The sequence below is a fragment of the Scyliorhinus canicula genome, chromosome 10 (genome assembly GCF_902713615.1).
Source record: "Scyliorhinus canicula chromosome 10, sScyCan1.1, whole genome shotgun sequence".
Classification (NCBI taxonomy): Eukaryota; Metazoa; Chordata; class Chondrichthyes; order Carcharhiniformes; family Scyliorhinidae; genus Scyliorhinus; species Scyliorhinus canicula.
Genome location: NC_052155.1, coordinates 151,054,476 through 151,067,685, shown reverse-complemented (window position 1 = coordinate 151,067,685; position 13,210 = coordinate 151,054,476). Strand labels below are relative to the sequence as shown.

General features: G+C 43.5%; 1 protein-coding gene across 36 annotated transcripts in view; it reads right to left on the bottom strand.

The window, feature by feature from the left end:
- The window catches only part of clasp2 (cytoplasmic linker associated protein 2), a 582,371-nt gene that overhangs the window by 42,215 nt on the left and 526,946 nt on the right, over nt 1–13,210 (bottom strand). For all 36 annotated transcript variants that reach the window (XM_038809903.1, XM_038809905.1, XM_038809907.1 and 33 more), the window contains 2 exons: nt 12,540–12,733; nt 2,851–2,979 (listed from right to left, as the gene is read on the bottom strand). In XM_038809903.1, coding sequence (XP_038665831.1) covers nt 2,851–2,979; nt 12,540–12,733 — 323 coding nt within the window. The remainder of the gene's footprint in view (nt 1–2,850; nt 2,980–12,539; nt 12,734–13,210) is intronic.

The window sequence follows — 13,210 nt, the reverse complement described above, 5'->3', positions numbered from 1 at the left end:
ATAGTCGTGGAATGTATTCCTATGGAATTCCTAATATCTGTGATCCATTCCAAGTCCGATGCATTCTGTAAAATGTGGGACCCCTATCTCAAATTTATCGGATCCGCCTTATCCAACCTACTCCTGTTAGGTTTCTCTTGAACCATATTGTAAGTCTTGATCTCGCAATACATAACAGTGTGTGGCCTGAAATGTTATCCTATCTTATTTATATGGCCTTATCCTTTCACCCCTCATTCTGATTGAACTGGTATTAAAACTGGAGGTACTAGTTCATAAAGTTGGTTATTCTAAATTAATCCTATTTTGTTTGTTCTCATATTTGCAATAATTTTTGTTCTGTACTGTACCTGTTTTGCATTGAAAATGTTTTGTTGTAATATTTGTAAAAAATTGAAAAATCTAATAAAAATGTTTTTAAAAAAAGCTTGAAACCAGAAATAGAAATGCAAGCTAAGCTGAGAAGAACTGAATCAACTGCTGAACGGACATTGAGATACAAAACATGCAAGCGTGTACAGTATTGGAAAATGACAATTTTACATTGACTAATCTAAAATTTTATTGAATTTTCATCTAAATTATTTTACATTTTTAAGATGTACTATTTTCAGAACTGCACTATTTTGCTGTGTAGAAAAGCAATGGAAATGGGGGAAGGAAAACAAATTAATTCATTCTCATATGTATAGCTAACAGATCCGACTGCTGTCAACAATATAGGTTTAAAAATCTAATGCTACAGAATAGAAAACTGCTTTGTTGACAGTGTGAGGAAACCCAAACAATATAGCTGTGCAAGTGGAAATTACTCACTCTTCAGAGCGGATTCTGCTCTTGTGCATCCCACGCCAAAGAATGGTTACAAGTCTTAATTATGTGAGTAGTTGGAAACAACAACTTGTATTTATGTAGCACCTTTAACACAATAAAACATCCCAAAATGCTTCACAGGAGCTTATAAAGCAAAACTTGACACTGAGCTACAGCCATATTCAGGCAGATGATTACAGCTTGATTAAAAAATTAGCTTTTAAGGAGCTTCTTAAAGGAAGGAGGGACAGAGAAGTGGAGCAGTTTAGAGAAGAAATTTCTGAGATAAGGGTCTTGAAGGCATACCCATCAATGGTGGAGCAATTAACATTGACGATGTTCAAGAGGCTATAATTGGAAGAGCGTAGATATCTCAGGGGATTGAGAGGCTGAAAGAGGTTCCAGAGATAGGGAAGGGTGAAGTCATGGAGGAATTTTAAAGCAAGGATGAAAAATTTAAAATCCAGGCATCACTTAACTGAGAGACAATGTACCAAAACAGAAAATACTGGACAATCTCAGTAAGGTCTGACAGCATCTGTGGAGAGAGAAGGGAGCTAGCGTTTTGAGTCTGGATTTCTCGTTGTCAAAGCTGACAAACTAAGTCAGTGAACACAGGTAACGGGTGAACAGGACTTAGTACGGGTAAGGACATGGGCTGCAGTTTGGAACAAATAGAAATCACAGTAATCAAACATTTAAATAGAATAAAGGGATTGAGAATGGATGTACATGAATTGGTTTAGTTGACTCATCTCGGAGGTTCAGATTCTGACTCTAATCCAGCCACTAAAAGACATGGGGCGCGATTCTCCGTCTCGCCAGCTGGCCAACGGGATTTCTATTGTGGGATAGCCCCACGCCGTCAGGAAATCCCCGGGTTTGGGCAGCACGGTAGCATTGTGGATAGCGCAATTGCTTCACAGTTCCAGGGTCCCAGGTTCGATTCCGGCTTGGGTCACTGTCTGTGCGGAGTCTGCACATCCTCCCCGTGTGTGTGTGGTTTTCCTCCCACAGTCCAAAGAAATGCAGGTTAGGTGGATTGGCCATGATAAATTGCCCTTAATGTCCAAAATTGCCCTCACTGTTGGGTGGGGTTACTGGGTTATGGGGATAGGGTGGAGGTGTTGACCTTGGGTAGGGTGCTCCTTCAAAGAGCTGGTGCAGACTCGATGGGCCGAATGGCCTCCTTCTGCACTGTAAATTCTATGATCTATGAAACAGAGAATCCCAACAGCGGAGAATCCAGCCCAGGGTTCCTCCTGATTGCTATCCTTGATACTACCATAAACAGCCTTTCACTCTGTGATACTGTCAGTGCTTCAAACAGCCATATTGTTCTCTACAAGCGGAGAGAAAAAGAAAAGCATGAACGACAGAACCGTCTGGGGAAAGGAGAGTAGAAGGTATAAGATTAGCACAGTGGTACGGTGCAGTTTTCTGCATGTCCTACTGCTGTACCACTATTTTCCATAAATGCACAACTTTCCACTATTTTGAAATATACAAAGGCCAATGGGTACTCTTAGCACTCGATTATTTCAGGCGGAATTGAAAATAGCTCCAGAATGGATATTGTAGAAAGTCTCTTCTGTAAACAACCTTTACATTTTCTGTACATTAAAAATTGCTGTCAGATTCAAGGGGCTCGATTCTCCATTGGCAGGATGCTCCGTATGGCATGGGGCTGCCCTACAATGGGAAATCCCATTGACCGGCCGGCGTAATGGAGCATCCTGCCGGCAGGGTGAAACAGAAATGCAGCGTGGTGAGGCAGAGAATCCAGCCCAAGGTTTCCACACATGTGCTGAAGGACTGCTTTTTGTTTGGATTAATAAAGAAAACATTGTCCAACAACTTTACTATAACTTGGTCTGCCGTGCCAGAGAACGTCTTATAAAGATTACAGATGATCAAACATGTAAACAATTTCTTTGGTTTGACAATCAGTTAATGAGAAATACTTACAGCAACGCAGTAAAACAAATAAAATTTGCAATTTGTTCATTTCCAAAAAAGGAACAGTGAACAACCAACCTCTTTTTGGGGATCCTTGTGGGCTTCCAATGTCCTGATGATAGTGAGTTCTGCATAATTTTTGAATCTTTCTGGCTGGTGTTTTAAAATCTCTTTTAAAACTCGCAGTGCCAATGCTCTGATTGTATGCTGTAATACCAAGAAAAAAGAAACTCAAAGCTAACAAATTTATCATTACATAAACTTTGACGACAACTACAAAAAGGTGAAAGTTTTCAGAACATGAACTTCCAACAGACGGCAAACACTCATTCCCCTGTTATGGTTATTTGAAGGAGAGGGGAAGGGATTCTTTCAGCCCGGGGCCAGGCTGGAGAATCCCTGCGACTGACGCGAATCGCGCCACGCCACCCCGACACGGATTCTCTGCAGGGCAGAGAATTGGTGCCATTAATGCCGGCGTGGTTGGCGCACTGCCGGTCGGGGGGTGCTCTACGCGGCCACCTGCCCCCCCACCGATTCTCAGCCCACAATGGGCTGAGCGGCTGCCATAAAAACGCCGAGTCCCGCCGGCGCCGTCCATACCTCCTCTCAGCCGGCGGGAACTCGGCATGGAAGGGTCCGGGGGGGGGGCCTCCGATGTGGCCTGGCCCGCGATCGGGGCCCAGCGATCGGCGGACCGGCCTCTCTGGTTGGCGGCCTCCTTTCTTCCATGCCGGCCCCTGAAGTCCTGCTCAATGTTGCATCGGGGCCTGCGCATTGAAGGAAGCCACTGCACATGTGCGCGTTGGCACTGGTGCAACTGCTCTTGCGCGGATCCCACAGTGCCCAGTTCGCGCCGGGATCAGCAGCTGGAGTGGCTTGAACCGCTCCAGTGCCGTGCTGGCCCCCTGCAGGGGCCCGAATTGCTGATCCTGAGGCCGTGTTGATGCCGTCGAGAAACGCGACAGCATCAACACCTAGCCTCAGGATCACAGAACCTGCCCAGGTTATGTTCATGATGTATGTCATTCTCTTAAGAGGGAAAGGATGAATAAAAAAGAGAGGAGAAAATCCAAAATATCTTGTATGTTTACATCAGGCACAATTAGCTGATATGCACTCCCAAGGCATTGCACACAGTGATAACATGCGCATGATACATTTTTAAAACAATTAGCACCGAGACAAGGCAGTTTAATTCATGGAATTATTTATTTTAATTATTTTTTCACGGGATGCAGGCTTCGCTGGCTAGGTCAGCATTTGTTGCCCACCCCTAATTGCCCTTGAGCAAGTGGTGGTGATCTGCCTTCTTGAACCGCTGCAGTCCATGTGGTGTATGTACACCTACTATGCTGTTAGGGAGGGAGTTCCATGATTTAGACTCAGCGACAGTGAAGGATTGCGATATATTTCCAAGTCGGGGTGATGAGTGACTGAGAGGGGAACCTCCAGGTCGCGTATTCCGATGTATCTATTGCCCTTGTTCTTCTAGATGGTAGTGGTCGTGGGTTTGGAAGGTGCTGCCTTAAGGAGCCTTGGTAAGTTCCTGCAGAATTGTAGAATTCCAGTATCTTTTATTGCAACTCAACTACTTCTTCAATAACCCCGTTTTTGCCTATTATCTTGGTTGGTAGATTGTTCTCAAACATTTATCACTGTGAATAGCATTGTTACTACTACCTACTCGAAAATTGCTTTCCACAAATTTCCCTTCTGTTTTCTGGTCCATTATTCGTGACACCTTGAATTTGGGTTAGTCTTTCTTGGCTTTTTTTTAACTATACCATTTAATCTTTTGTATACTTCCATGAGGCCACTCTGAACCATTTATCTACTTGAGAGCAGAATTTAACCTTGAATAACATCTGCAACGGAGAGGGATAGGGCCATACGGCAATGCAAGGTTTATAATTGGGGAGGGGTAATTATGATGCGATAAGGCAAGAATTAGGGAGCATAAGATGGGAACAGAAACTGTCAGGGAAAGACACAAATGAAAAGTGGAGCTTGTTCAAGGAACACATACTGCGTGTCCTTGATAGGTATGTCTCTGTCAGGCAGGGAGGAAATGGCCGTGTGAGGGAACCATGGTTCACAAAAGAGGTTGAATGTCTTGTCAAGAGGAAAAAGGAAGAGTATGTAAGGATGAGAAAACAAGGTTCAGTTGGGTCGCTTGAGGGTTACAAGATAGCAAGGAATGACCTAAAAAAAGGGCTAAGGAGAGCTAGAAGGGGGCATGGGAAGTCCTTGGCGGGTCGGATCAAGGAAAACCCCCAAGGCCTTTTACTCTTATGTGAGAAATAAAAGAATGACCAGGGTGAGGGTAGGGCCGGTCAAGGACAGTACTGGGAAATTGAGCATGAAGTCAGAAGAAATATGAGAGGCGTTGAATGAATACTTTTCTTCAGTGTTCACCAAGGAGAGGGGCCATGTTTTTGAGGATGCGAGAGTGATACAGGCGGGTAAGCTGGAGGAGGTAGATGTTCTGAGGAAGGAGGTATTGGCAAGTTTGAAAAACCTGAAGGTCGACATGTCCCCTGGGCCAGATGGGATATATCCAAGGATTCTTTGGGAGGCGAGGGATGAGATTGCAGAGCCTTTGGCTTTGATCTTTGGGTCCTCACTGTCCACGGGGATAATGCCGGAGGACTGGAGAGTGGCGAATGTTGTTCCTCTGTTCAAGAAAGGGAATAGGAATGATCCTGGTAATTATAGGCCAGTTAGTCTTACTTCGGTGGTTGGTAAGTTAATGGAAAAGGTCCTGAAGGATAGGATTTATGACCATTTGGAAAGATGCAGCTTAATCCGGGATAGTCAACACGGATTCGTGAAGGGTAAGTCTTGCCTCACAAATTTGATTGAATTCTTTGAGGAGGTAACTAAGTGTGTAGATGAAGGTAGAGCAGTTGATGTTGTATACATGGATTTTAGTAAGGCGTTTGATAAGGTTCCCCATGGTTGGCTCATGAAGAAAGTAAGGAGGCGTGGGATAGAGGGAAATTTGGCCAATTGGATAAGTAACTGGCTATCACATAGATGACAGAGGGTGGTGGTGGATGGAACATTTTCAGACTGGAGACCAGTTACCAGCGGTGTACCACAGGGATCAGTGCTGGGTCCTCTGCTATTTGTGATTTTTATCAATGACTTGGAGGAGGGTGCTGAAGGGTGGGTCAGTACATTTGCTGATGACACCAAGATTGGTGGAGTAGTGGATGAGGTGGAGGGCTGTTGTAGGCTGAAAAGAGACATTGATAGGATGGCAGAGCTGGGCCGAAAAATGGCAGATGGAGTTTAACCCTGATAAGTGCGAGGTGATTCATTTTGGTAGAAAAAATTTGAATGCAGATTACAGGGTCAACAGCAGGGTTCTGAGGAATGTGGAGGAACAGAAAGATCTTGGGGTTCATGTTCACAGATCTCTGAAGGTTGCCACTCAAGTGGATAGGCTTATAGTGTGTTAGCGTTTATTAACAGGGGGCTTGAGTTTAAGAACCGCAGGGTTATGCTGCAACTGTACATGACACTGGTAAGACCACATTTGGAATATTGTGTGCAGTTCTGGTCACCTCATTATAGAAAGGATGTGGAAGCACTGGAAAGGGTGCAAAGGAGATTTACCAGGATGTTGCCTGGTTTGCAGGATAGGTCTTATGAGGAAAGGTTGAGGGAGCTAGGGCTTTTCTCTTTGGAGCAGCGGAGGATGAGAGGCGACTTAATAGAGGTTTATAAGATGATGAGGGGGATAGATAGAGTGGACGTTCAGAGACTATTTCCTCGGGTGGATGTAGCTGTTACAAGGGGGCATAACTGTAAGATTCAGGGTGGGAGATATAGGAGGGATGTCCGAGGTAGGTCCTTTACTCAGAGAGTGGTTAGGGTGTGGAATGGACTGCCTGCTGTGATAGTGGAGTCGGACACTTTAGGAACTTTCAAGCGGTTATTGGATAGGCACATGGAGCACACCAGAATGACAGGGAGTGGGATAGCTTGATCTTGGTTTTGGACAATGCTCGGTACAACATCGAGGGCCTAAGGGCCTGTTTATTGCTGTACTGTTCTATGTTCTAACATTTGTTTTAGGTCTTCCATGTTAAGTTCGACAACAGACCGCTATCTTTCTGTACCCACACCAATTCTTTATCCCTGATGTGACTAAGGATTGAACATAAGGCCCCTGTGATTGTGCAGTCACTAATGTAACAAATGTAGACTTGTATTCTATTGGGCAAACCTTCTGCTGGCTTTTTTTTTTATTACTTACTGCACTTTCTGTATATTGCAAGAGCTTGGATTTGTGGTGGTTAGTCCTCACACCTCCAAGTCATAAAGTCACAAGCTCAAGGAGTGAAGCACACATTAAAACCCAGCAATTGGAGATTACTGCAATGTCAGAGGCGTTGCCTCTCAGAAGAGACATGAAACCAAGGCCCCTCACATCTTATCAGGTGGACATAAAAGACCCTATGGCAATATTCGAAGAAAGGGTAGGTCTCCCAGTTCAGTTTAACATTTATCCTTCAATGCTTTCAAAACAGACTAAATAGTCATTTATCCCAACGTTGCTTGTGGGCATAATGCAAATTAACTGCTGGATTTGATTACATAAGCATCATTACACATCTAAAATACTTAGAATCATACAGCACACAAGGCAGTCATTCAGACCATTGTGCCTATCCTGGTTCTTTTCAAGAACTATTCAGTTAGTTCCACTTCTCTATTCTTTCCCTGTAGCCATCCAAATTGTTCTTTTCAAAAAATATATCTGATTCCATTCTGAAAGTTATGACTAAATCGGTTTTCTTTCAAACAATGCATTCCGGATCATAACAACTTGCAGCATCCAAAAAATTGTCATCTCCCTTCTGTCTCTTTTGTCAGTTACCTTAAATCCGTGTCTTAGTTATCAATTAATAATAATCTTTTATTGTCACAAATAGGCTTATATTTACACTGCAATGAAGTTACTGTGAAAAGTCCCAAGTCGCCACATTCCGGCACCTGTTCGAGTACATGGAGGGAGAATTCAGAATTCCAAATGACCTAACAAGCACGTCTATCGGGACTTGTGGGAGGACACCGGAGGAAACCCACGCACACAGGGAGACTGTGCAGACTCCGCACAGACTGACCCAAGCCGGGAATCAAACCTGGGACCCTGGCGCTGTGAAGCAACAGTGCTAACCACTGTGCTACCGTGCCGCCCACTAGTTCTCCTGCTAGTTAAAACTGTTTGCTCATATTTATTTGATTAAAGCCCCTCTATTAAACCTCCATTCAACCTTCTCTACTCCAAAGAGAATGGGCTGTATTTAATGGCTGTGAGAGCGGACCATCTACTGCTGGTGGTAACCCCACCATGGCGATTCCCAGGCACCCTGATGCGATACAAAGCTAATCAAGCAGCTTTTTTATTTTCACCGGTGTCCCCGGGCCTAAATCAGAAATGTTGCACCTCAGAGTGTTGCTGGCTAATCAGAGACTGGTAGCTGTTCAGTACTGGCAAAGCCACTGTCAGGATTGCAGGGGGCCCAGGAAGAGGAGCATTGGTGGAGGCACTGTAACACAGGTAAGTGGGAGGAGCGGGCCTTGTTACCAACAGGTTCTTCCTTTGGGCACAGGCTGTCCATGCAGGAGGGACATTTCCACCTTCCAGGCCACAGGCAGGCCAGCCAGGGATTATGTTCATGAGCATAACGCATCCCCGCACCAGTATATGTTGGCAAGCTGAGGCCATTAATGTTTACAATCTATAGCAATGAGTTGGATAAAGGGACAAAATGTATGGTAGCTATGCTTGCCAACGACACCAAGTTGGGCAGAAAAGAAAGTTGTCAAGAGCAGGTGGAGACTCTACAAAGGGATATAGATAGGCTAAGCGAGAGGGCAAAAATTTTGCAGATGACTATAACATATAAAATATGAACTTGTCCATTTTGACAGTAAGGCTAGAAAAGCACTATGCTATTTAAATGAAGATATTGGAGATATCAGGGGTACAGAGAGATTTGGGTGTTCTGCTCACGTAGAGTGTTAATACGTATTGTACAGCAAGTGTTTGGGAAGGCAAATGGTGTCATTTATTGCAAGGGGAATGGAATATAAAAGTAGGGATGTTTTACAGAAGCTGCACAGCACTTTAGTGAGGCCACATCTAGAGTACTGTGTATAGTTTTGGTCTCATTTGAAAAAGGGTAAAGTTGCGTTCGAAGCAGTCCTGAGAAACATAGAAAATAGAAGCTGAAGGAGGCCCTTTGAGCCTGCTCTGCCATTCATTATGATCATGGCTGATCATCAAGTTCAATACCGTGATCCTGCCTTCCTCATATATCCCTTGATCTCTTTAGTCTCAAGAGCTAATCTAATTCACTCAATTCATTCCTGGGATGAAAAATGGCTCTTATGAAGAAAGTTTGAACAGATTAGCCATTTATCCACTGGAGTTCAGAAGAATGAGAGGTGAGTTAACTGAAACATGTAAGATTGTGAGGGGACTTGGTAGGGTGGATACTGAGAGCATGTTTCCTCTTGTGGGAAAGACTAGTGTAAAGATCCTCCTATTTAAACCTGATTCCCTTGTGTATTACTTTTAAATTTTATTATCTTGGCTGATATAACTTTTGTATCTGGAATGCACTTTTAATTTTTAAACAAAACGGGATACCCCCCGGCAGAGGTGCTATTTGGTCTGACCTCAGGACACCCCCAGTACTAGTGTTATTTGGTCTGGCTCAGTGATGACATATGTTAATGGACTTGGCTGGCAGCCAATCGGCTACTTTGATTTCCCGGGACTTGACTGACTCTTGATGATGATTAGTGCTGGTGTTCCGGAATTTTCTGTCAAATTCAGGCAGGCTCCATTTGTAGAGTGAAGTTCACTTTTTTATTAAGAGGAATGGAGAGCCACAGCTCTCATTTCTCTCTCTCTGGAAAGAAGCCTTTGTTTGTCTGTCTGTCTGTGTTTTTTCTTCTTCTATCCTTCTCACTTTCTCCACAGCTAGTTACCTCAGTGAGGCTAATAATTGTGACTTCTGACTGAATATACATACCAGACCATCCAATCCAACTGGTGGTTTTTAACACACCGTGTCCTGAGAAAATAGCCGATTACGAAGACTTCAACATCAGCAACAAAAATCTTCCATATTTTAATCCCCTATCATTTTATCCCTTTCCCTTCCTCTGTGTGTGTCTGTCTTGTGTATGTTTAGGTAGAGGGTGGGACGGTCAAAGAGGAAAGTAATCGAATAACTGGCTGTTATTCCAATTTAATTGTTGCATATTTAACTCTTTTCGTGTTTTAATAAACAGTTTTTGTGTTTTACTTACAAATCTGGTGCCTGTAAGTCATTAGAGCAGTCTAGGGCCAAAGATCTTGAAAATATAATACGAATTATTGATTAATTCACTTATGTTGTGACTCTGGGTCAAGATGGACTGGAATTGACCGTGCCCTAGCCCAGGGTGTCGTAACATTTAAAAATAAGAGGGGCGTGATCGGGAGCCTCACTGGGGATTGCATGACTAAGAGTGAGTGGGACAGCATTTTTAAATGGTGTAAAGATCTCCCGAGCCCCTGATGAAACCGCTGAATATCCTCCCAAGCCCCAACTCAGAGATAAGAGGGTCCTCGGCCCCTCACCCCTCAGGCCACCCCCTCGGCCTGAACACCTCCATGTGGGATATGCCAGCTTGGCAGTGTCAAGCTGGCATCCACGTGGCACCATCAGGGTGCCAGGCTGGCAACAGCAGTGTCAGGGTGCCACCCTGCCCAAAGGGCAAGCACCTGGGGGTTTCCAATCTCCTGGGAGACCCCCATGAGTGGCATTCCGGCTGGCCCTCGTTTGTGGAGACCTGCACCGTCGTTAGATATCGGGAATGGATATTAGAGTGAAACTAGTTGTCTCGCTCTAACATGCAGATTTGCCACTAAGTGGCATTGCGACATCTCGCGAGGCACGGCGAGCTAGTTAGATCCTAGAAGTGGGATCTCCCAGTATCTACCAGCTGTGCCGCGCTGCTGTTCAGGTGCAACGCAGCCGGTAGATCTTGCCCGAGGTCTTTTTTGCCAGACTGAGATGAAGAGAGTGACTAGTTTGTGGAACTCTTTTCCCCCAAAACAAAGCAGGTTGGGTCATTGAATTGATTTAATGCTGAGTTAGATAGATTTTTGGGCGACAAGGGAGTCAAAGTCATGGGGGAGCAGGCAGAAACCTGGAGTTGAGATCACAATCAAAGTAGCCATGATCTTACTGAAGGGATGAATGGTCACTCCTACTTCCAAGTCCTTTGCTGCTATTAAATGGTCACTTAAAGGCCTTAGTTAGGCAGGAAGGCCAACACTGCCCATTCCCATTTGAGACTCAATTGGCAGGGAGTTGGAAAGGCTACAGCTTGCCCACCCTGCAGGTAGCTGTGCCATTAAACGGCCTCATTTCCCAGCCCACTTCAGGGGTGCATTAAATTCCATCCAATAGTTCTAGTTTCTCCAGTTGCAAGACAAGTCAAGTCCCTGAAACCGGTACCATTTTACTAAATCTCCTCCACACCCTTCCCAAGGTGTTGACACCCTTCATAAAGTGAAGTGCAACACTCCAGCTGAGGACCAACTTACGATTTGTAAAGATTTAACATAAATCTTTGCTTTCGCATTCTATGCCTCTATTTTTAAAGCCATCTTCATTGAACATCAAGCAATTTGGGGCACCCTGAAGATATAAAAGGTGCTTGGTGAATGTAAGGTTTTTCTTGTCAATGACCTCTACTGACTTCCATAGTACATAAAGATGTCGACATCTTAAATGATGAAATTACATGAGTAATCAGGCATGGCTAATAATATGTCGTTTTAACCAACCTAGTTCTATCTGGTTGAGTGCCCAAATGGAAATTGATGACAGAATTTGAATACATCAAAATTCTGTTGAAAAGTAGACTTTAAAAACATTCATGCTCAAGAGTGATAATCTAGTAAGTAAGATAGTGAAATCAAAAAACCTAAGAGGAGTTCAAAATGTATTTGACTCCTTGGCAAGGGTGAAGTATTGGAGGGACCAGCTTGTTTACTTATTGGCCCTTTCTCCTGATTTTCCTTATGATTGAAATGAAGCCTTCCAACAGTAATCTCAAATGCCTCTCAAAGTATCTCTATGGCAATACAATTACCCTCATTATGTCAAGTACAATGTACTGACAAAATTCTGCTATGTCTTGGTGTCAGTGAGTTTGAGAGGGGCCAGTGTAGCTCAGTTGGCTAGACAGCTGGTTCATGTTGCAGAATGAGGCCTGCAGTGCAGGTTCAATTCCCGTACCAGCTGAGGTTATTCATGAAAACATGAAGTTAAATGGTAAAATCCATTTAAATTAAAAAGTCAAGAGGAACTAAACCGGATAAAAACAAAAAGTATTTTGGACTAGGTTGCTGCACCAAATTGCATTAAAGCTACACTACTCCACACAGAACAGTATGGATTTTTGCACATGACTCACTATAAAGTGAGGTTCTGATATAAACTAGAAGCTAGGTGTTTTCCTCAGGCAGGAAAAATAGTTGACAAGCATAACAAGGCTATTCTGCACACCTCAAGTGCAAAGTCCAAACCTACAGGATAACTGTATTTGCTGTTTCTCCTCTGGGCCAGGTGTATAACCTGAGCAAATGGGAGAACTAAAAACACAAAAGTGCATGCACAAATATAAACACAACACACAGGGAAATACACTGAACTGGTTAATATGATTTAAAAAATTTAACTAACCTCTCTGTCTCCAAGTGTCTCAAGAAGCAGCAGCAAAACAGTTTTGAAGTGTTCATCCCATACTCCTGAAGACTCTTCTTGAATTGACTTAAGAAGTTCATACATTGCTGCTTTACGTTCTTCTATTCTCTCATTGTGATTGGAAAGTTCCTTTAGCAGCTCTGCAACCAAATCAGACTGGTCCAAAGAAGGATCTGTTTACGAAAGTTAAGTAACTATTAATGCATAAAATGTATAGTTCTTGAACAAAATTGGTATTTTGAAATCAGAGAAACTTCAAATGATTTGTTAAAACAAAAAAATTAGGGTGACATGGTGGCGCAGTGGTTAGCACTGCTGCCTCACGGCACCAAGGACCCTGGTTCAATCCCAACTCCGGGTCACTGTCCATGTGGAATTTGCACATTCTCCCAGTGTCTGCGTGGCTCTCACTCCCACAACCCAAAGATGTGCAGGGTAGGTAGATTGGCCGCATTAAATTGCCCCTCAATTGGGGAAAAATGAATTGGGTACTCTCAATTTATTTTTTAAAAACCACAAAATTTAAAAATGGGCATGTAGTTCCCAAAGAATATTCTACGTTTCTGAAGCTACTTGTACAAAATCAAAAAGAACAACATTTTCTGTTTCAAAATGTTCAAAAGTGCAATCGAATATAAAAAATCACTCCA